The sequence below is a fragment of the Ammodytes marinus genome (genome assembly GCF_949987685.1).
Source record: "Ammodytes marinus genome assembly, chromosome: 18".
NCBI classification, from domain to species: domain Eukaryota; kingdom Metazoa; phylum Chordata; class Actinopteri; order Uranoscopiformes; family Ammodytidae; genus Ammodytes; species Ammodytes marinus.
The window spans coordinates 16003531-16028514 of record NC_137222.1 but is presented as its reverse complement, the minus strand read 5'-3'; the positions used below and the strand labels follow the sequence as shown (position 1 = coordinate 16028514).

The 24984-nt window shown below is 40.1% G+C and overlaps 1 protein-coding gene across 1 annotated transcript; it reads left to right on the top strand.

The window, feature by feature from the left end:
• Nucleotides 1-1048: 1048 nt before the first annotated feature.
• Nucleotides 1049-22287, top strand: LOC307264852 (putative cytochrome P450 120). The gene is made up of 11 exons (XM_080046379.1): nt 1049-1356; nt 2201-2278; nt 2410-2494; nt 3028-3063; nt 3245-3384; nt 3765-3888; nt 5016-5160; nt 5902-6006; nt 9123-9250; nt 16091-16178; nt 21134-22287. Exons 1-11 carry the CDS (start codon nt 1167-1169, stop codon nt 21299-21301), a joined length of 1287 nt encoding a protein of 428 aa, XP_079902505.1. The 5' UTR covers nt 1049-1166; the 3' UTR covers nt 21302-22287.
• The last annotated feature ends 2697 nt before the right edge of the window (nt 22288-24984 follow it).

Sequence of the window (24984 nt, the reverse complement as noted above, 5' to 3'; positions counted from 1 at the left end):
CAGAAACTGTATTAGCTGCAAAGTGAACCATTTATCAAAAAGTCTTCAAGAGAAACTTGTGTGAAGTCCCGCAATGTTTCTGATTTTCAAAAGCATTTTTGGTACGCTTCAAGAGGCACAAACAATGTTTACCTCACTGCAAGTTGACGTTTTGGGCCTTTACAAGTTATTTGCACTGAGGAAGCAGAGGTCAAGACGTTTGAAATGAATATAAACTTCTGATTTTGAAATATATGGTGAAAATATCCGCACCCAAAAGCTTTATCCTGAGCCTCCATTTGCAAGTGCCTGCTCGTTATTCCCACTAGAAAGGTGAGGTGTTGAGTTTCTGGCCTTTTGGGCTTCCTGCAGCAGGCAAGTTGGGCTAGTGGGAGAGTGGAGTAACATAAAACTAGATGAAGAATCTGAGGAGTCACTGTTCAGTATTTCAATTGTGTAATGCCAAATGGAATGTAACACCAAGAAGAGCCCTGGCCAAAATTAACAACCCTGAAATGATTCATCATTGCATCTAAAATGTATGGTATGGATAAAGGTCATAACAACCCTGTTTCTTTGTCGAAATTTAAATTTTTAATCCAAGAGGTTGCTCTATAATTTTCCTATAAAGAAATTGATGCAGTATTTTTTGTAAATGGTTTGCTATTGTTGCCACATCTCTGAATAAAATTAGGATCTCTTGTCAATTGCCATTGGTATGCCAAGCCTACATTTAGATTTTGTAGTTCAGGGGGAAAGGACTGACAGTTTGAAACAGTCATATAACAAGCAGACTGTCCAGTCATGACAATGAGATGCGCATAGTTATTTTAGTGAGGTGCCAGAAGTAGAAGGCTATTTATAATGCAGTAGTAACAGACCGACTTACGCATCAGTAATGCATTGTTCTAAATTACGTACTGCCCTTGAACGCCTCTCTGCGGTGCAGCTGGATAGTTTCGGTTACCTCAGAGAAAACGGTGCCAACCATGACTTGGCAGTAATTGGACTCTCGGGTCGCTTTTGTAAAGTCATTCGGATTAGCAGAATTAACAAGTGATGACAGAAAGAGGTTTAACCTGGACTTGGACCTATTATTTGTAAAGTTTAGAGTCACCGTCGTTGGGGCGGCGAGTTGTTCTCATCCTCATTGAATCCACCTTACGGACTCTAACCTCGGCTCTCGAATGTCAAAACTACCAGGAAATGCCGGTGTTTCGCTTCTCGGCGACAAGTCGTTGGAGTTTTACCGGGACCCGGTGAGCTTCTGCCGGCAGCGGATCGAGAAACACCGGAGCAGAGTGTTCCAGTGCCGCGTGCTGAACAGACCCACTGTCTTCATCTGCTCCGTGCAAGGGATGAGGGAGCTGCTGTACGGTATGTTACCTGTGCATGGCGGTGTGTAGGCGTGTGAGTGTGTACGTGATTGACTGTGTGCACGCCACAGGTGAGCACCAGCATTTCACTCAAAGTGAGTAGCGCCTACATCTCAAGGTTTATTAATATCCTAATAATCAAATCGTTGTTAGTCAGAATAATGGGATAGTTATGCGGTGAATATGTGAATATGCGTTATCTTTATTAGATGGGATGCCTTCTTTGTTTGATTGTGTGTTTGACCACGCACAAATCCTATGTTCTTACTGTGCAAAAAGATAAGTTTCCAGTGAGCTAATTTATACATTGACTCCTCTGCCTCAGGATAATGAGTCACACAGGAACAATGTTAAATTCACCCCGGGATTAGTATGTTCTGTCATGGGAGAGACTCGTGATGCTGCTGCTTGTGGTGGTGGAGGTCCCTCATAGTCTGCTACCCTTTAAAACAATTTAATAGTTGCACTGTAGACATGTAATGCCTTCCATATATTGTTTTCTTAGAATGAAATAATACATAGAATAGCCTACATTCTATTTATAATTATGTTATTCCTTCAAGCAGATGTCAGGCATGTGGAAATATACTTCCCTTAAGGAGTTTTTGTGTACGCAATACATTTGAATGACATATATTTCCAATTTAAATTGATTTGTTTGTGCCCTGTGATGTGTGAATTGCATGAGAGGATTAATTGTTCATGTGCGTTACTGGATCTTGGTATTTTGTTTCATTGAAGGTAGATAACTTACACTTCCCGCTAAGCATCCTAAGTGTGTCTATCTCTGTAATGTGTCTGTCTGTGTGTATATGTTTGTAAAGTTAACATTGTGTGTGTTTCAGAGAAGTCCAACGTGTTCCTGAAGGATCCAACTGACTTGATGACCAACGTTTATGGGGACACCGTTGTCACCACTAATGGTAAACACATGGACAGCATTAAAGCTAGCTGATTGATTGAGAAAATGTACAAGCACCAATCTTTCTAATCATGGAAGTCCTTTCTCAAGCAAAAACTATATCAATATGGGTCATTTTGGTTTATGTTTTAGGCGAGGAGGCGTGCCTTCTCCGTCTGTCTCTCACCAGCCTCTTCACAGGAAGTTGTTTGGAATCATCAACTGATTTTATCACCAGGTAGGGAAATAAACGTTTTCAGAATTTTTTTTCCTGCATTCACTTATGTTAGATGTCTTTGTCATAGATGCCTTTGACTGAAGTTTATGGTGATATTTCTTCATTATTTATTTCCTCACAGAAAGACTTGGAGTTTTATGCGTTTAAATGGGCCCTCAATGGCACTCATTCTTTATTTTCACTCCAGCCTCTTTGTCCATGGATGTTCATGATTGTACCCAGAACTAGAAGTGAGGACATTTGTGACACAACCGCATAGCCTGTAATGCTGCAATGGCTGTAATGTGTCCAAACGTGTCAAGGGTTTCTTGAGAAACCCTGACCAAGAACTGACCTCCTGTCTGTTCTATGGAGCCTCACACCCCTGCAATAACTGTGCTGTGTGTAATTAGGTGATTCAAATATAAGTTAGTAACAAGTTAATGTAGCTTATGTTATTGTTACAATGCAGCAAAAGTAGCAAATGCACTGCAAAAACATATGAATGGATACAAACATTTGTTTTTGTCTCTCTGTCTTTTTTCTCTCCACAGTGTGTGTGAGCGCTGTCTGAAGGACCTCTCTCTCAGGTGATTTGGTTTTCACATTACCGACTAATGTTTTGTGAAAAATAAATACATGCCATATATGCAACTACTCTCTCTGTGTGTGTGTGTGTGTGTGTGTGTGTGTGTGTGTGTGTGTGTGTGTGTGTGTGTGTGTGTGTGCGTGCGTGTGCGTGCGTGCGTGTGTGTGTGTGTGTGTGTGTAGTGGTGAGCCGGAGTTTGTGTATTCTGCCTATAAGCGTCTGGGTTCACAGTTGGTGTTGGGCCTTTTCCTGAACGTACGAGCCGACGAGCAGCCTGAACTTTACCAGGAAATCGTGCAACTCTGCACTCTGCACTGGCATGGTAGGTACACAGATAAGCTGTATATACACACACATGCACAAAAAGCACAATTCCTTTTTGAACAATACACACGGATGCATGAGTGCAGGGCAACCCCAATTAATGCCCTTGAATTTACTGACAGTTCAAATGAGCTGATCCAAAATTAGCTCAGTTTTCACTTATTTAAAAGCGGCACTGGTATTTAAAAAATAAATAAAAATCTCTCTCTGTCTTGCAGACATATTAAGCATGTCAGTTTTGCCGTTGTGCAATACAGTGTTGCAAAACCTCCCACTTCCCCTTTTTATGTCATTTTAATAAAACATATGATAATTGTTGATAATGTTTTTGATCATGTGCATGTCTGCTGCTGAGCACCTCCTCTCCTTCACCTGCAGGTCTGATCTCTGCTCCGGTTAACGTGAAGGTTCCCATGTGGTCTTCAGGTTTGTCCACCGCTCTGGACGCCAAAGACAAACTGATGGCCATCATCAAAGACAAGCTGGAGAATGACAAACAAGGGTGAGACTGCAAATGATTCTGTGCTCATTATCTCTCTTTGGTAATCTCAGACTCAAACACACACATTCACACACACACACTAAGGCATACTTTGGGGACCTATGTAAAAAAAAAATACAAATCCCTCCTCAGTGCCACTTTCTGAGTGGTTCAAAAGGTTTGAGATTACAAATGACACACACATAATGAAAATCACTTCAACTCATATTTCAGGTTCAACCGTCTTTTGTACCAGGTAAAATGAAACAAAGGCAGGCACTCAGTCGAGGAACACATAGATAGATAGATAATTTCCAGATACAAAAGAACATAAAACAATACAAACAGCGACAACAACAACAACAACAACATACAAGGTTGTCTAGCAACCCCCTATTAAAAGACACTTATACCAGTGTTTCCAGAGCAGTGATGTGTAACATGTGGCACTGTACATACTTTACAGGAGAGACATAATGAACTGCTCTGTCTTTTGTATTTACCTAATTTCATTCTCACTTTATTTTATTTTATCTCTTTATTCCTCTTACACACACACACAGGTATTCAGTTTGGGTTGACATTAGTAATGTTTCCATTAAATTGTTGCGTAAAAAAGTAGGCCTACATTAAATATATTTTATGTGAGAATATGTTTATTAAGTTAGTTTATTATTTAGGAGGCAAATAATAGGGCAGAAGTTCTGTATGTATATATAGTCTTCTCCAATATGCCAACAGATCCACCTCACCTAAGCACTGCATTTCGTGCCTTTCCACTCCTCTCTTTTTTTAGTACATACAGTACATTGAAAATTAATACAACAATGAATAATAATAATAATAATAATAATAATAATAATAATAATAATAATAATAATAATAATAATAATAATAATAATAATAATAATAATAATAATAATAATAATAATAATAATAATAATAATAGTTAAATATATACATAAAAATACCTATCCTCTTGTCCAATCAGTGGCAATGAAATGCCTTTGGAAACAGTTAAATCAAATATTGACCCGCGAAAATCATATTGATATCTGGTTATGTGCTGATGTGTTTGTAGAAACCTTTCTATCAATAGAAATGTCCTATGTGGCATCTTAGTCTAAATGTTGCTCTTTCTTCTCTAGCTTCGTGGGCTCGCTGGGTTCTCTGCCGCTGCCTGACTCCAGTTCTGCTTCCCAGCATCTCCTGCTTTTCATCTCTGCTCTGATCCCCAAAGCTCTTGCATCACTGCTTACCTCCTTCACAGTGGCACTCAGTGGAAACGAAAAGGTACACAACTCTGGACAACACTGTTTATGTTGAGGAGATAAAATGACTAAAAACATTTTAAAGTTAGTACATAGGAATCCTGTACGCAGTAAAATTAAGCTTTAATTAGCTCCCTTTTTTCTAATTTTTTTTTGTAAAGAAAATGAATGAAAACATTACCACTTAGTGGTTGTGTCAATTTTTCTAGAGAATGCCTGCCTCAACATCAGTGAATATCTCCTCACAATCTGTTACCTGACCCGTTCTGTGTTCTGCGCTGGAAAAAAATCCAGTGTCTGTTAACCGGGCTAGTTGCTAGCTCGGGTTTGCTCCTTTGTTTACATACCCTTTGTTTACGGAGCCTAGGCTGAGTATTAACACCAGATTTTTGTTCAGCGTACACACAGTAGGACAAGGTAACGGCTTGTGAGAAGATATTCACTGATTTTAGACAAAAAGTGATTTTGACTTCCAAGTGTTCTCCAGAATAGCTGACTACACCTTTAAATCCATCATTATTTTTCAGATCTTTGCAGTTGCCTCTATCATAAGCCTATCATGTACCTTTATTCCTGGGGGGGCCTCTTGGACCAGATCAATATTGTAAATAAGAAACTGTTCTTAATGTTTTATCTGGAAAAATAAAGGTTAAATAAAAAATTTTAAAAAAGCAATAAGCATTACCACGTGCCATAACATTTCTTGCCAGGTTCTTTCTGCTTTAAATTAACAAACAAAACTGTGCCCTGTGTTTTTGGGCAGACTCGCCGGCGAGCGATGGAAGAGCCTGATTACCTGCACAGAGTACTGCTGGAGGTACAGAGACTCTGGCCTCCTTTCATCGGTGGACGCAGAATAGCCGATCAGGTAGGACTGTTCACCTGGGCAATGGTCTGCACACTTATTGATTCCCATGTAGTATTAAATGACTAGTCAGTATTTCTCCTCTCGTGTTTTGAACCTGAGAGATCCAGTGTTACTTTGAAGACATTCTCTAAAGCAGCTATCGAAAAGAGTTGGTCATGACAACTGATTTTCAAAATCGTAGGGAGACTGCATTGGTCTCCAATCTTGGCAAATCAACCAATCCAATCCGAAAAAGTCAGACAATATATGTTGGTGTGCTGCTGAGCTGTTTCCACACATGATCAGAGTCTTCTCAAGTGTTTTCACCATGCGGGGAAATCCAAATGAAGTCCAACCATTCTATACTACATCATTTTGGCACATTCAGTAGAGTTGTCGAGGACATCTTAACATTAAGTGCAGGACAGAATTGGCCTACAGTCGCTGTATTTTTAACAGTATGAGCACTATAAAGAGCAAGATAATGCAAACTAAAGAACTACCCATTCATGTATGGAGCACAATTAATTTACAGTAAGAAATATGAAGAAAGATGACAATTTGATTTATGCAGATCTTTTCATTTGGGTGTTTTAATGAGACTTAAATAGACAAACTGTTGCTGAACAATGCACTTTGATGAATTCCTATTGTAGGGTAACTTACAGTAATTCCCTCTCTCTATGCTGATATACACCGTTGAAATGAAATGTCTTCCATATTATCCGTGCATTCTGAAGGATCTGTGTTGGTTGTTATACACTCCCCTCCTCTAGATGGAGACATGTTACTGTAGATGAAAGTCTCTCCCGCTGTGGAGAGACCATAGATAGAGAGACGTAAACACCTTACAGAAACATAACAATGGCCCTGCACCTAATAGAATAGCAGTTTTGTCAATCCTATAGTGTTCAGTTTTTGTTGATGGTAAATTTGAGCCTCTGCAGTTTGTTTTCCCGCTCCAGTTTGTAGGCGAACCCTAACCTCTAAACTGTAAGAGTTTTGCAGTATTTCAGGTGGGACAGAAGCTATAGTCAGACAAAGCCGGCTACACCTCACTAGCGTTATGTCTCTTTAACAGAGGTCTGACTTCAAGTGATTGAGCTGTATTTGTATTGTAATGTCAACATAACACATGAAATGTCATTAGACCAATTACAGAGGCCCTGTTTTTTTCATGTATCCATCATTTCCACAACCTTCTTTTATTAGGGACTTATTATTAGTCTGTGACCTCTATTCTTATGTAAATCTGTCTGGTAGACACACAACCGTATTGTATCAGTAGAATTTTTGACAACATCAATTTCCATTCATTAAAGTCGTTTCCAACCAATATAATTTCACTTTCCCTCAAAGTCCCAACTTTCAATTGTCCCGGTTGGTTACTCCGAGGGCGGGCGGTCCACAATGTCTCCGCCTCTTCTTCTTGACTAGCTTTCTTTGATCGTAGTGACCTCATCAGCCAACCTTACGCAACAGTCCAATCAGAGGCATTGATCCGTTTCTGTGATTGATCGGCACCGCTCCCCCGGAAGGATGGGGGGGGGGCAGCGGGTTGGCAATTGGAGTGATGTGTGCTGGTGACCCTGTGAAGCCCAGTCGAGTGGAAAGTCATTCGTCACTTCTTGGAAATGCACCAGTGCACTTTGATTCCTGGCAGCCTCAGTGGGACACTGGTTCATGAATACATGAATAGTTTCAGTATATTTAATTTGGGGATTAATGGGATTTCTTGATATTAAACAAAGTGACAAAAATGCAAGATGGATTTGTTAATATTGGTGAAGGAAAGCGTACTAAAATATCTATGCTGACTCAAGTACACCAGATTATTTGTGTTGAAAAGTGCTAAACCAAAGTACAAAAGTTTCTCTTAGGAGTCTAATTGCAGCCGATTAGTGATATTTTGCCACTGTAACAGAAAGCCAATGTGGCATTCTGATTGTAACCAAACAAATCAAAACTGAAAGCAAAACTCTTAACGTGTCATATTAAAATCAAATATAATATACTTTGAGTTGAATTTCATAATCAATTCAATATAGAAATGTTTGGCACATTATTATGGGGGGAGTCGGGGAGAGTGAAAAGAGTTGATGAGATGTGTATGTGTGCACTCTGCAGGTAGGCGTGTGACAAAGAGAGAGAAAGATTATTAGTATTCACACTCAGGTGGAAAAAGTAGAAGCTCCAACCAGGTGGAACTAAAATATGCAATAGTTTTAGAGTGTGTGTGTGTGTGTGTGTGTGTGTGTGTGTGTGTGTGTGTGTGTGTGTGTGTGTGTGTGTGTGTGTGTGTGTGTGTGTGTGTGTGTGTGTGTGTGTGTGTGTGTGTGTGTGTGTGTGTGTGTGTGTGTGTGTGTGTGTGTGTGTGTGTGTGTGTGTGTGTGTGTGTGTGTGTGTGTGTGTGTGTGTGTGTGTGTGTGTGTGTGTGTGTGCGTGTGCGTGCGTGTGTGGCTGAGAGCAGGAATAGGAGAGAATGAACTCAGCAAGGGGCAGAGACGTCTCTCAGCGAGAAGCCGGAGAAAAGAAAAGAGATTTGAAAAAAGATTTTCCACTCCAGCAGAGAGAGGCAGAGATAAAAATGAAAAGGAGGCTAGAGGAAGGAGAAACAGTGATCATGTTATGTGGCAGTCCATTAGTGCAGCTACTAATGGATGTAGTGAAAATATGAATTGAAAGGGCAACAATTGAGTAAGTCGCCTTTTTGCCCCCAAGGTGATTCCTTTCACTAGAGCTTAGTGGGAAAAAAAAGTTATGACGCTACTGCTGATGTAGTAGCAGTGATTTCAGTGTTTGGATCAGCTTTGAAATCCGGAAAATTCTTGATTTTCCAAAAGCCTTTTTTCCAATACAAAGGTGTTGTTAGAAGTCTAATGAGCTGGAATTGTATTGGCGACCCTACTGAGGTAACGGCCTACTTTCCAACACTTGGATGTTCATTAAACTCTTTGGCAAATTTTCTTTTTAACTTCTCAATTGATGCTGCAAAGCCCCAAACAACATTGTGGAAAATAGGTCTTAGATGCATGAACAAACATAAAAATGTCTAGATTTCCTTGACTCTACACTCCAGCTATTTGGTAATTGAACTAAGATGTATTAATGTGTCTTGTCCCTCTGTGTATATGCAGGACTCCACCCTGGATGGCTTTCACGTCCCAAAGGGCCACGGTGCGGTCTATGTCAGCCACTCTGTCCACCGCGACCCGGACGTCTTCCAGCAGCCGGACAGCTTCTTACCGGACAGATGGAGCGGAAGGTGAGGATCTCAGATTTCACAAGTCTCTGTTTTATTAGGTTTAGATCTCGTTGCAGAATAGACCCATAGTCATATGTGCTCCTTCCTTACAATAAAGAGGTTCCGTTGTAATATCAAGGTAAGGTTTACAGAAAATAATGGCAAGAAGAGCAGAACATATGGAGAGGAAGCAAGAACTGAACGAACAAAACCAGGTGTATTGCATGTGTGCACAGTATATTGTGGGTTTGTAGAAGTGACTCGCTTGTGTCTTAATGCAGAGGCTGTATCACACACATGGGATTGCTTTGCATATGAACGCCATCTCGTACGTCAATGAACCGTCTGACCCAAGTAGAAAAAATATCCTTTCCCTCTGTGGGTTAAAGCATCATCTTGACAGTTAAGCAGGTTCTTTTGCTAATTTTTTTTATTGTCTCTTGGATCTGAAACTGTGACATATTTGGGACCACATTATTAATGGCTGATCCTTGAAGCTTGATGGAGAATCGTTACCCTAGCTGCTGCCACTCACTCACTGCAACACAAACACACTGACCATAAGAAGGAGTTAGAGGGAGGAAGCTTTCAGCACCCTGACACATTAAGGGAGATGTGTCACAGGAAGCCATTTTCATAAAAACAGATTTAAAAAAGAACAGAAAAATTCGATTTTTAACATTGTCCATTAAAGTTCATACTAGGTAATTTTTTTAAAGACATTAAGCTGGAGAGAAGTGGATGAAAGTGGATGAATTTATATACAGATATTGGGACAGATTTCTGCATGTGAAGGCTTTTGCTCAGAGTTAGTGGTAAGGAAATTGCCAAATTTTGCCAAAGAATAACAGTTTTAATATTTTTTTTTATCTGCTGACAGCTTTTCACCGTGTCTTCTTCTTTTTCCATCTTAGGTTTAGCAGTGTTAATTGACTTGAAAGTGTAAGGCCTAATAATAGTAGCAGTACATCTAGGAGCTCTTCCCAATTTTTTTTCTAATTAAGCCTTTCATAGTTAAAACATGAGTAGGGTATTTATTAAGTGGAGATCAACTGTATGCTTTTCATTAAAATCACACTGGTTGCGTTACAAAAACATTCACAACCTCCAACTGCCTGGTGTAACGGTTAGGCGACATAACAGCCAACTGAACCAGTTGACAAAGCTAATATTAGTTTGTGGAGTAGACACAGACGGGCAGCTGAACACCCTTTACTGCAAACAAAAGTGTCTCCGAGCAAATATAAAGCTGCAGTACAGGAAGGTATGTTTGTGTACGTTTGGGGAACATGGCCTCTTTCTCTTGTGTGCACACTTCCAAGCTTTGACTTGTTATCTTCTTCTATGCGCCTCTCACCTGTCTCCTCCAATGTGTGTGTCAGGTTTCCTCTGGCCTAAGCTTCACTGTGGTACTTTTGCACGTTACGCGAACGCCGCATGGTAGACAATGATTCATATTGAGAAAATATTTATTAAATCACATTTCGCGAACAAAAAAAGAATAAACACAATGCATCTTGACTTATGAAACATTATGCCAATAACTAAAGATGAATTACCAAAGAACGTTGCTTTGGCTTTATTGTTTACTTCCCACTAATTCTAAAACTGCACCTTCTGACTCTTAGACACACATTTCTAGACAAAGTCATACCTACATTTCTCAGTTAGTTTTAAGAACCAAGCGACAGCAAAACTAAACCAGTGTTTGATGTTATGATGCTGGAACTCCATTAAGTAAATCACCTAAAGAGACCTAGCCATGAGATTTACTGACTAATTTACACACTTTAAAAATAGGCTAATGAACGAAACTCAGGCAAAAGAATCCTCCGCCAAATTGTGTATGATCCCTTATCTTTTGTCATTCATGTTTTTTCTCTAGATAAATACATTTGAATTTCATACAATCATTTTGTCATGTTAAATCTTTTCATACACAGCATCCTGGATAACTTGCTTTATAAGTCGGTATTAGAAAATCATGCTGGCAGTGGTTATCGTCTCACTGACATACGGCTAATACAGTTACCATATCAACCAATGTCGATAGTAACATTAACAATGCCTGAGCACACTAATCTAATGTGATTTGCATATACTGTACAACACTGACAGACTGAGATACAGATCCGTTTTGAGGTGGTAGAAAAAGGCCTGAGTTGCTTGACATGCAAACACAGCAAAGACAAAAACAGTTGACATTCGCTCACTGCTTGCTACCTGCTCTGCTCAAATGTAACCTGCTCAGGCTCCAACCGCTTTTCTTTTCTTGCACTCCCCCCATTCACCTGTTTTTTTTCCTCATTCATGCCCCTTCATTCAGGCAACAGAGCAGAGTCGGGTGGGGGGGGGGTGGGGATCTATGAATGTATGTATGGAAATAGGTAGCTGCTGTCATGGAAACGGGTCACCTGATACCGTCTTTACCAATAGGGATTCCCTTTCTGTGTGTGTGTGTGTGTGTGTGTGTGTGTGTGTGTGTGTGTGTGTGTGTGTGTGTGTGTGTGTGTGTGTGTGTGTGTGTGTGTGTGTGTGTGTGTGTGTGTGTGTGTGTGTGTGTGTGTGTGTGTGTGTGTGTGTGTGTGTGTGTGTGTGTGTGTGTGTGTGTGTGTGTGTGCAGGGTGGGGGAGAAAAATGCCCTGTGGAGACAAATGAGTCAGAAATGATCCTACCCTCCTCTGTGTGTGTGTGTGTGTGTGTGTGTGTGTGTGTGTGTGTGTGTGTGTGTGTGTGTGTGTGTGTGTGTGTGGGAGGGGGGTTTCAGAACAAAAACGGGTTGATTCCTCTAAAATAATACGTTCTCTTTTAGCTTGGGGCTTCCCTCCCAGTTAAATATAACCGCCGTGTTTAACAGCACCATTTAACAGGAAGGATTTCCCCCCATTTAAATTTTTATTTTTTTTACACAATGCTTCAAATATGATCATCAAGCAATGTCTTTCATTAAGCACGACTCTGAATGTCAGTAGATTTTGTCTTGTGAGGATTTATCTGTGCTGCTTATGAGTTTATTTTTTATTGTAATTCTGTTAACACCCACTGGGTGACCCCTAGTGGATTTCTCAAGGGTAAAGCAATATTTCCTGTCATTTGAGGAAATATTTATAATCACAAAATGAATTCCCTTCTAGACTATTGTAGCCTACATGAATTTTCCTGCAATGCCAAAGTAAAAGGGAGTTCAAACTAGACCTTTATAGTCTACTTTAAAAAAAATCAAACTAATCCTAGACATTTTTGATGAGCTGCTGAACTTAGTAATGGATGCCATTTCAAACTGACTTAGGTGAGCTGAAACAATACATCTATGAATGAATGGACAGGTAGCTGCTGCCATGGTAACTGGCCACCTCACACACAGTTTTGCCAATGGGGGATTCCCTGTTTGCTTTGTGTGTGTGTGTGTGTGTGTGTGTGTGTGTGTGTGTGTGTGTGTGTGTGTGTGTGTGTGTGTGTGTGTGTGTGTGTGTGTGTGTGTGTGTGTGTGTGTGAGGGCGTGGGTGTGTGTGTGAGGGCGTGGGTGTGGGTGTGTGTACATCCTGGGGTTAAGGAATGAGTCAGAGGACAGTTTTTTCCTTGAGACAATATGATGTAAAATTCAGCAACACTGGGTGACATGCTCCTTCATTACGATGAACCCAACTGTGGTTAGTTTTGAGTTGATCCCACGGACTCACCCTTCTGCCATTAGTAATGACTAGAACCAGATTCAAGTTAAAAATGACTCTCCAAGAAATGAACCATTTAGTCCTGTTTACAGTATTGATGAATGAACACCACAATGCCCACATGTTTTTGGATATTGTTAAGTCGAGATTTTTTAAAGATGTATACATGTGTTATCACCTTATGTCATGTCTAAAGTGCTGCGCAGACCAGTGAATTTCCATCCGGATGAATACATTAGCAATCTTTCTCTGTCTCTTACAGCTGTCTTTGTACTATTTAGTGTTTACTGTGTCTCTTCCAAACCTCCTTTTTTTCTCTTTGTTTTAGTCATGCGGTACATGACAAAACAGTGAGAGACATTACAAAAACGTCATTATGCGACATGACACTACGTGAACACATTTCAGACAAGCCTCCTGTTTAAATCTTCCGGTCTGTTTCCCTTTCCTCCTACCTGCTTCTTTCTCTGCTTCTCCATCTGTCTCAGTCTTCCAGGAGATTATTTTTCTGTCTGCTTTGAAAGTTGCCTGGCTCCTCTCCTCGCCACCTGGCTGTTTAATTTAATGACTGCAGTCCCGTTACATAACAAGCCCACCTACAATAACTACAGTTTAATCAGTTTTTGTGTGTGTGTGTGTGTGTGTGTGTGTGTGTGTGTGTGTGTGTGTGTGTGTGTGTGTGTGTGTGTGTGTGTGTGTGTGTGTGTGTGTGTGTGTGTGTGTGTGTGTGTGCGTGTGTGTGTTCTTTTCCATTTGGAAGCAATAAGCAGAGCTGGCAAGTTAACACCCTATCAGCCAAACGCCCACACAGGCTTTGGCCGTAGATAAATGAATCGGAAACGCTACCAAACATAGATAAAGATCTGAGCAACTGCGTTGGGCTGTGTTGCTAGCCCAAGATTAATGTCAGAACACGGAGTTCAATTCTGTCTACAAAAAAAATACTGAAACATCTGTTTTCATTTTGAAGCAAAGCTGTGGCATTATTTTGCAAAATATCACTGTGGCTTCTACATTGGTATTATTGAGATGTATTTAGTTTTTACACCCATGTAAATATGTGTTCATTTCTAATTTCTAATTGGAACATTTTGAATGCTCATCTGAACTGCTTTCTGCGAGTAAGAGTTTGTAGGTAACTTTATAATCTCAAATTAATTAGAAGTGTACCAGCTTACTCCAATACTTTTCAAAAGACAGAAATTGAGGAATGAATGGACCGAAAGTGCACCCCCTCAAAACAAAGCAGTACAGATTTTTTTAAATTTTAAAAGTAAAAAGAAAAAATACATTTTTTAGGGCACGCAAGTGTCAATGTGATGCATTCCCATTCAGAAAGTTATCCATGTGAATATGACTGCATAAAAACTCTATCAAACAACTGCATGCTCCTTGAAGTAAAAGTGAAAATTCTTTCTTCTATTAAAACTAACACTTTATTGAATGAAAAACGTCTTTTTGCCTTCAAGCGTTTCAGACTTCTCTCTCATTGCACTTTACAAAAGAAAAATGTATTATACCATGCAGTAGATTACACTTTTCTAAATTAACTCAAATGTAGCAGGCATTTTTGATACAGACATATGCTTGACTGCTGGGTGAGACTGTTGCTCAGTATTAGGACTGCGTTGGGTGCACGCTATACATCTTACCGTTTCAGGAAGGGGCCTAAAAGAACATTAAACCATTAGACAGATGCTGCAGAGAACACTCATATTCTCCTTTCTTTTTCTGTCTCTAACTCTCTCTCTCACAAACACACACACACACACCCGGACTATAGACTCCGCTAATGCTTCCTGTTTGCCTTTAATCAGAGCTCAGGTTTCAGGAGGACAGGATGCATTAGTGGTGAGAGGGAAGAGAGATGGCTGTGCATTAGCAGGCTGTTGTTGACAAACCTGTCTGCTAGAAACAACCAGCATCTCTTTATTATAAGAATATCTTGAGAGGAGTTACACTGGAAAGTTAGCGCAGGTAGAGTCAGACGGACAACACGTTTCAAGTTGTGACAATGATTCAGGCTCGTGTCGGTGATGTTTCATTCATTCTAACCAGAGTCCACGGGAATTTTCTCTTGATCCCCAAAAGGAGATGTATATTATGTTGTTGTTGATATAATGCCACATAGAGGTCAGCTGGAACAAGAAAGGAAAAAAACAAAGTATTCAATATATAAGAGCAGCATTGTATAGATAACATTGAAAACAAGAGTCTACAGGAAGCCAGAAACTCTGGTCGCTGTGTTTTATAGCTAAATGCTAACATCAGCATGCTAACATGATTGCAGTGATAATGCCAACATGCTGATGTCTAGAAGGTACATTCCATGTCCATGATCTTCGACATGACCAATTAAGATTTTGACTTATTGGTGGGATTACATTATGAAATGGGTGGCTCACCAAAGTCATTACAATTCATCCTCTGGTCAGGATTGAAAAATCTCAATAAATGTTGAATGGGATTGCCATGACATTTCGTACGAAGTGTAGACCAACACTGTACAATGCCATGACGTTAGCATTGACTAATACATATAGATTGAATTGATAAGAGTCTATGAAAGTCAGTATAAGGTGCACGTAAATGGTCCAGGACATGGTCAGACAAACAGAGCCAGACTGTGTTGGACTGCATTACAAGTGAACCATTTAAAACAGCCGAAGCAAAGCGCAGCTGTTTGTGTGTCAGACAAATTCTCCAGATTCTATCACAGCTGCATTCATTGTAATGATATATGAACAATATGTAAAAATGACCACTGGCCAACTTCTGTGTCTTGTCATTGGTTAAGAGACGTCTGCCCGTCATGTCAGCATCATATGATGTCACATCTGGTGATCATCATGTGGATAACAGCCACTTCTTTGACGTTTTTGTGGGACGCATGAATCGGTTATTATTCTGCCGAGGGGACAACTATGAATGGAATCCAAATCCAGTCACAGTGAACAGTGCTGTCTTGAACGCTCCTATTTGTTATTTCTTTCTAGAAAAGAGTTGTGTTTCTCCAACTCTTGAAGTTTTGTCAAAATATGTATCCCTGCACCTTTTTGAAAAAACTTTTTTTTTGTATTTTTTATTGGATAATGTGCTCTTGATCTCTGCATCTTTGATTTATTTTCAAACACTTTGCATGTTTTCTGTGTAACCATTTAACCAGGTACTGTATTTGTTGTATGTGCAGGAATGCGGGCCAGGAGCACTTGCTGTGTTCGTTTGGCAGCGGGCCCAGGAACTGCATTGGAACCAAACTCACCGATGTCTTCCTTAAGGTGACTCTAATTATTATAATGAATGTGCTCCCAACACGCATGCGCACACACACACACACACACACACACACACACACACACACACACACACAATTATTAGTGCCATTTCTCATTCAGTCTATAAAATCCTCTTTCTTTTTATAAAGAGGGAGGTAAATGATTGACTGAAGGTCTTCTTTTTCACTTCATTTCTAAGCTGCATTTAATGTCCATTCTTTAGTCACAGACAGAGAAGAGCTGTTGAGACGTGTGTGGTTTAGCAGCAGCCAAAGCAGTCATATTTGGAAGGAAGTCTGTTGGACTGATTGAAAGGCTGATGGAAAATGTTCTTCAAATATGTTTTTCCTCTTCAGTGAGGGAGGAGAGGATGTAAGATAGGGTCTAAATTTGTAGCAATAGTACTGTAGCATTGTTGATATCGCAGGCAAGCAGTCACATTGCACTAAAAATGCACTTTCAGTTTTTGAGAGACTAAGACTTTTTATTTAAAGGTTTTCACATCATGAATATGGATGTTGAAATTACGGATGATTTTTGTCTGCATGTGAGCATGTGAGCCTTACTTTTATAATTAGCTTTATTTTGTTTAAAAATATAATTTATGTGGCCCTATACTGTATCATTAACCTCTGACACCCATTACATAACTTTGTGTATTTGTTAGTACAAATAAGTTTCAACTGCACACACATCCACCAATGCAGACGACCCAACGAATACCTCTCCTCTGTCTTTTGCTGTCAAAAAGGACAGTTGAAAGGGAGACGGATCACTGTAGCTTTGTATGTAGAAAATAAATATCTTGTAGGGATGCAATTGTAATGGCGGGAGATTGTGTTGTGTGTTTAACAATGAGTGAAAATGATTCATTTATGGGGGGGGAAATGTGAAATTGAATTAACAAACAGACAAAATAGAAAACTGTCTAGCTTATTGGGAAATCATGTGTCAACACTACCGTTACAGACGATGACTGACAGTGGTATGGCATTTAAACAAAGAGCATTATCAATCTGATTAGCTCAGAGTTATGAAGCTTAACACCCACTTGCTGAGTGAAGGAGAGACACCATCACCAGAGAGAGAGCTTAACCAATCCCCAACCATTGAGAAAGGAGAGCACTGCTCATGGGATTGATGAAATGCCCAGGTTCAGACTGTCCTGTTTAAACCACCTGCCAGTCCCCACGGCACCAATCAACATAGTCACCTTTGCCTATATACACAGGAGACACACCACCCACACACACACACACACACACACACACACACATACACAATGAACACCAGAACAAGACAGGTATGACAGCAGGAAGGATACATTTATTTCCCATGTGAGGATGTTCCCTCTAGGGAACACACAGACACAGGTGGTGTGTGTGTGTGTGTGTGTGTGTGTGTGTGTGTGTGTGTGTGTGTGTGTGTGTGTGTGTGTGTGTGTGTGTGTGTGTGTGTGTGTGTGTGTGTGTGTGTGTGTGTGTGTGTGTGTGTGTGTGTGTGTGTGTGTGTGTGTGTGTGTGTGTGTGTGTGTGTGTTGACACCGGGGAGTGGTGGATGACACCAACTTAAAAACAAGCCAGTGGATTCCCAAGGTTTCAATTAAGGACCCCCCACCCCACTGATTTTCAGTATGGCTAATCACAGCCAAACTTTGTGTTGGTTAAAACTTTCTGATAAAAGCATTGAATTATTTATTATTATTTTGGTTACCACCACTAGAGCGAAACAGACACTCCCAAGCTTTCTGTTCTCACAGAGCTCATTTTTAACATCTTACCCCACAAAATATGTTGAGCTTATACAAACCACCTTTGGCTGTGATATAAGACTTAATAAGGTTACTAATAAGGTAGTTAAATTAGTGGCTAATCCTAAATTCCTTCCACTCTTGCATACATTTTGTTAAACTCCAAAGCCTCGGAGACCAGTGGTGCCTAGCTACGGCTGCTTATCGGGGATTAGACTATTGCTGTTTAGCAAAAGCTCAGTTTTTTTTAGAGCCTGTGTTTCATGTATTAATGTGTACCTCCCTAATTCAACCATAAAGCCTGTTTTTTGATTGCCAAATACTTGATGTGTACTAAAATATTTTATTTTGAGCTAATCGGCTATGGAGTCCTGTCCTCATGACTTCATTCTTTGCGAGGTCAACAGCAGTGAATATGGCAAGAAAGGCCCTGACAAGGGAGAGGGAAGGAAGCAGATTGCACCAGTCGGCCAATGACAGGCTTATCTCAGCAGTTCACATCCGTTGAGTCAGCCTGTTAACTTACAAACGGAAAGTACTTCACTCAACCTAGGCTGGTAGATAACAGTCACAGACACAGCATCTACCGCTCAGATTATTAAAGAGAACCCATGCATTGCATACACACATGATATTGATGGGGATGTTATTGCAAGCTGTTCAAAATCCCTCAGAGAGGGGTGACTCAATCCTCTATACGCACATACACACACACACACACACACACACACACACACACACACACACACACACACACACTCATGACTCATTGTAAATGTTAGGACTTATTGAATGGCGCTAAGGTGAAATGTCTTAAGCATTTTAATGATGCGCCCTCTCCTCATTGTTCAGGATGACAATTATATCTCATTATTTAGAATTGGATTACCTATTCCAGATAACCAGGGGCTGTTCACTTTGCATTGCTTAAGAAAGTGGAATGAATGGGATAATGTAGGCACATTGCTCTCATACTCACCAAATGAACAATGGGAATAATCCTCCGTTCATTAACCCATAATGTGCCATTCTTACAGCAATTCATGAACTGCTAAGCTTAAAGGGCCGCTAAGGTTTATGATACATTTTATGTGTATAGCACAGGTCACCAGAACTTTAACATTGTAACTGTAACATTGCACTCCTTAGAATAATTGCTGTGATCTTTTTAGCCATGAATATAAGGCTTGGCAACAGACACAATCAGTCATGATCAGGAAAAGTGTGTACAGCTTTACTTGGAGGCTATACAGAAATTGAGTTTGGTATTGTTGCTACACATTTCGCTTAACGTTGGAAAACACAGGTGTAATGGTGAGCATATGCAGGTTTACGATGCATTTACCAAATACCTACCTTTTTAAATGACCAGAGAAGCATTACAACGCACATGTTGTCGAGAGGACTATAGGAAATCTTGTATTTCATGTCGTCTGTGGTGTTCACATCATAACAGAAGTTTATGTCCCTGACTTCGGTCCTTAAGGGGGATGTTCTGCCCAAGCAACACAAGTGCACCCATAAAAGGCACCAAGCCCGGAGAGAAGCGCAGTTTGAAGGACAAACACAGGGAACAAGTTGTACTTATTTCTTCTCTCATTGCATGTCCTTAACCTATGAGCTTCAAAGCTACTGGCACGCACCCAACTTTTTATGCACATTACCAAATATGGGGAAATAAGTTAGAAATGTTGATGTAATGGCCATCTAAAAATTACCTTTAGAATATAACCACAATAAAGGTTGAACATTCAATGTACTTATCTATTTTAATACAAGTGTAATAAAGTTTAGAATAGAAATATTATTTATTTTAAATTTAATTTGAAGACATTTTGTTTAATGTCATATGTTATTTATTTCGATTTAGAAATAATTCGATTTATAATTGCATACAATTACTTCAATCCCCTTGCACGTTTTTTTTTTATAGAGTTCATCTAGTATTGTGCATTCATTTCATGGGATTCTACTTTTCATTGAACACATCTAATGTCATGCTTTCTAACTCAGTCCAGTTCCCTTTCACACGCCTACGTATTGATGAATATTTTATTTCACATTCCCTGACGCAGGCCATCCACCTGTCGACCAATCACTGTAGACTCCAAAGTTGCTCTCAGCATAAAGATATATACATACATGCATAAAGAAACATCCCCAATACTGCTACGTGATTTTGAATTTACACTCTGTCCATCACTTTGTTGAGGTGTATTTGACGCTTGTGATGCACAAGCTGAGACCTGTCTCTCACTATAACCTACTATGTTATGGCCAGGTCATATGGCTGGCCGTGTATGACTGTTTCTGATTGGCTCTCAAAAGACTGACCACTTGAACATACCACCACGCACACACACACAACACAGGAGGGCGTGACCGGGGTAGAACATAGACCGCAGGGATCTAGGTCAGAGATGTGACTCATCGCCTCCTTGCTTCATCCTTCCTCTTCCCTCCCTCCTTCCTCCCTCCATCCCCGTTCCATCTCCTCCCCCTCTATCTTGACAACCTTCATTCATAAATTGGAGGCAGGTTGTTATTGGTGGCTGCAATTGGCCGGGGTGTCTGGTTATGGTATGATTTCTCCAGCCATGGAGCACTGTGTGCACTTACTATGTAGAATAAAATAGAACACAAAATCAGGTTTTTTCCTGTCTCCTGTGGTCCCATAGTTTAACTTTTACACCAACGCACCGTGGGTGGAAGCGGTATATTATTAGCTGGTGACATTTCGAATGATTGGAATTGTGCACATTTAGAAAGCTCTTTATAGAGCTCTGCTAGATGGTCAAATGGAGATATAAATAAAGTGTTTATGATTTGAGTCATCCCTGCCAATCACGTCCCATGGACCTAATGTTCTGTTTCCACTTGGCGGTAAAAATGTGTTGCGTTTCTATTTTCAAACCTGGAAATGGAACATAATGAACAGGCAAATGAATATGGAGGCTATAGCTTTTCAAGTTGGAGACCTATTCAGGGGAGGCTCTTGCTCTTGCCAAGCGCCTTGAAGTTTAACATTTAGTTTTATGCACTGCTGTAAAATTGAGAAACTGTCACTTACACCCCCATTGCCTCTAAGTCATTTTAAGTACCATCTGTCAGGCAGAATTGGAGTTCAGTTTCTCTCCATGCAGCAAAGCTACTGAATTCACAACACATTCAGAAAACATTTTTGTCTTGTCTTTTTTTTCGCTGCCAGGAAGCATGCATGTACCTGTTAAAGCACTACGACTGGTGTCTGCTGGAGCCTCCATCACAGGATCTGGAGTACAAATGGCTGCCTGTGTCTCGCCCCGCCGTCCCCACCGCCGTCTCCTTCACCAAACTGGATCAGACCAGATCTGATAATCCTATCAACACCGGCTAGGGGATGCACAGTATGTTTAGTGATGTACCTACTCATAAGTTTGGGGGAAAAGAAAATAACTAAAAGAAAACAAAAAAAAACATGCGCTAAAACTAGCTGTAGCTAGAGGTCTAGCATGTGCAGACAGAGGAGGATTCCCCCCCTGCTGCTTTTAATTCTCTAATCGTCTTGGGGAACGCCGGGGAGTGTGCTGGTTTCACTCTGTTTCCTCTGCTCTGCAGCGTTTCATGATGAATTCGCAATTGTAGACTAAATAAATTTTGAAAAAAAATTAAATAATAATCCTTTGTCAAATCCAACTGCCGCACACCAATGTTTTTTTGAATTTGTTTTATCATGAGTAATTCCTTAAAGATTGGTGGCGCTTGTTGTGAACAGAAATTTGAATTACCTCCTCAACGGCAGCTTTCATTTGGTACAAACTGCTCTTTTTCCCCTCCATGCTGCAGTGTAAATATTTAAATCAAATAAATGGAGGTGCGCCCTCAGATTCCATCACTGACTGCAAACCTGTCTCCCCCTCACCACCCAGCAACCACCACTGCTTAGCAACCGTTTGTCATACCGACACTGACTTGCTTCCTTTTTAGTATGCAGGTCTCACACACACACTCATACTCAAACCTTGTTATTTTCGAAAGCTGTTGGCAATTGGCACACCGTGTGAATCACATGTAAATGATGCCTGATGGCGTTTCAGAGCGCTAAGAACTAAATGTAAAATACACTTTGTAACCTGAAGGATATTTAGCACATGAATCATAAATCCAAACCAGACCTAGTTTGTGTATACTACTTTTACATTTGTATTTATTGATGTATTCAAATGTACTGCACATTATGTATGTACGTATGATTGTATTTCATACACTTTTAAGCTGTGCTTGTTAAATTAGTTGTTGTTGTTACATTGTGTCTTAAATTGAGTTCAAGACGGTATAACGTCATGTAACAATGGTGAAATGGACAATTTTTGTGGAGACAGTATGACAGCTCAAGTGTCATGCTCTATAACTGTAATATCGCCTTTGTGCTATATTTGTAGTAAAAAATTAAATATTTGGAGTATTTCACTATAGTTGCTTCCGTTGCCATATCCTGTCGAATTAACATGTGAAACATTGTGTCAATTTAAGTGCTGGGGATCGCTTTTCGCAAGGTTTCCCAGTGTTTTTTCGCATTTAAAATGTCTAGGCCTGTACAAGCAGTTCAAATGATTCTATCCAAAAGAGAAAAATCCCTCTATGGTTGAACAAGTCAGCTTTGACAAAACAATAACCAATTTATATTTTGTTCTGTTAAGTACAAATAAAAAATTAAACAGCCTAAATATAGACAATAAATACGGGTTCAGGACAGGTAAGTTGTCCTTAATGGACCAACAAATTAAATCAGCGATATTTACATTACTCTACATTAATACTGTATTTTATGTAATGTTTCACTTAAAATACCGTACTGGAACATTTTGAGCTACGGTGTGAATGAAGTAGAGTGTGTCTCATGTATGTGCGCAATGCTGTTAACGCTGCCTGCATTCTGCATAATCAGCTAGGCGTGTGTCTCAGAAAGATGCTTTTGTTCTGGAGAGAGCAGTTGAACAAACCTACTGTGTTCTCTTTGCATGCTCTCTCTCACACACATAATTATACTACCTCCTAAAAACACTGAATTATGCTGCAGACTTGCATATTTCTCACTTGTCTCACTCCATCGTTGTCTCTGTTTCGCTCTCTCTCTCTCACACACACACACACACATCCGGCAGAAAATGGGGTTCTTGTGAGCGGAGCAGTATGACTCACTGCTCTCCCTGCACTCGTCCATTAGCAGCTGCTCCTACTCGCAGAATTTTAGTGACTTACAGTGAATCCTATCATTTGTTTGAGCTTTTTTTGGTCTGCGTGTCAGTAACTTAGAGCTATTTAATTGCAATTTAATATTAGCTGTAACAGTGACTTTAAAGGGATAGTTAAGCATTTTAAGAAACACATTAATTTGCTTTATATATCAGTAAAATATGAATCTACCTAGCAGAAACACAGAAAACGGAGAAACAGCTAGCCTGGCTCGCTCCAAAAGTAACAAAACCACCCAACCAGCATATTTAAAGCTCAATCATTAACTTGTTATATTTGATTTGTTTCATGCGTAACAAAAAAAAACTTAAAGAAAAGAAAGAACTGTGACCTCATGGAGTCTCAATCAGGAAAACCTGATTGCAGCCCACCCCCCCCCCCCCCCCAAAAAAAAGGGAAACAAATTCCTTCACATCACTCCCAAATAAACTGAAAATGTAGGTTCATATAACATCTGTGATGGATAAGAAATAGAATGGATTAGGACAATAGATGGGGGAAAGAAAAAAAGGAATAAACCACAGGTCTTTCAATCCAGGGTTTGAGGAAAAGGACATTTTTGTCACTCACTCACTCACACACACACACACACACACACACACACACACACACACACACACACACACACACACACACACACACACACACACAAACACACACACACACACACACACACACACACACACACACACACACACACACACACACACACACACACACACACACACACACACACACATTTAACAGGAGGAAGAACAGTGTATCCAGATGGTAGAACAAAGCCTGAGGTCAGTTTTAATGAGCAGTACTAATTACCACATGGCTGTCCTATCTGTCTACTCCCCATGGACCTTTACTATGGTATACAACAGGAAGTGATGGCAGGAAAGCCCGACCCCACTGGGACACATATATAGTGGTAACTGCAAACAATGAGTTACCGGTACCTAGAACAGTATTACAAACAACTCACGACAGTATCGTCATTATAATTCTAAATTCTATTCTTTGTCATTTCTAAAATGTCAGTGTCCTTGATTTCAGACGGCTTTAGGCAATTTCTTCGGCTGTAGCTAGTTGGTATTAACTGCAAGAGTTGGTTGACAATGTGGTCTCCTGCTGACTGGTTTCAACGAGTAGAACATTGTAATATGCAATGTATTGGCAATGTGTACACAATATAGCAGACAAAATTATTAGCTATGGTTGATGAAGTGTGGTTTTAAATCCAGTCAGAGAGGAATGTTAGCAATCGTTAGCCTATACACTTGGCTTTAACATAGCCTATAGCGGGGAAATGCACAAGCCAGAAGGCGATGGAATGGGACTTTTTACCTTGAGTAGGGGAGAACGGGCTTATATGTCACACGGGTTGGTTGTCACAATTGTTATATCTCGGAATCAGAAGGCGCTGTCTGTGAAATTTTGGTATGTAAATATCCAGAATTGGGATCAGAGGTCACCTACATAGTCTTCCTTGGAGTTAGACTGCTGAATTTGAGGTGAGAGGACTGTTTGTGTTTTGCATGTCAAATTGAAAATATTTAGCTCCTCAGTATTTTTCTTCTAGGCTTTTACACAATGGGTTTATTACAAAACACTTGTTAGTTGTTACCCTAAAAAAGTGTGAAGGGTAAGCTATAGTTTAGATTGTTGTTAGCAAGCTAATTAGTTGTCAGATTGTTGTTGGCCTTGATGCTAGTAAGAAATTCAGGTTGGGGTTGGTCGTCACATTTTTTGGGGGGTTGGTTGTTATGTGATTCAAAGGCTGCAGTCAGAAAAGGAACCCAAAAACGAAAGAAATTGTCAAGCTGTATCCTCACT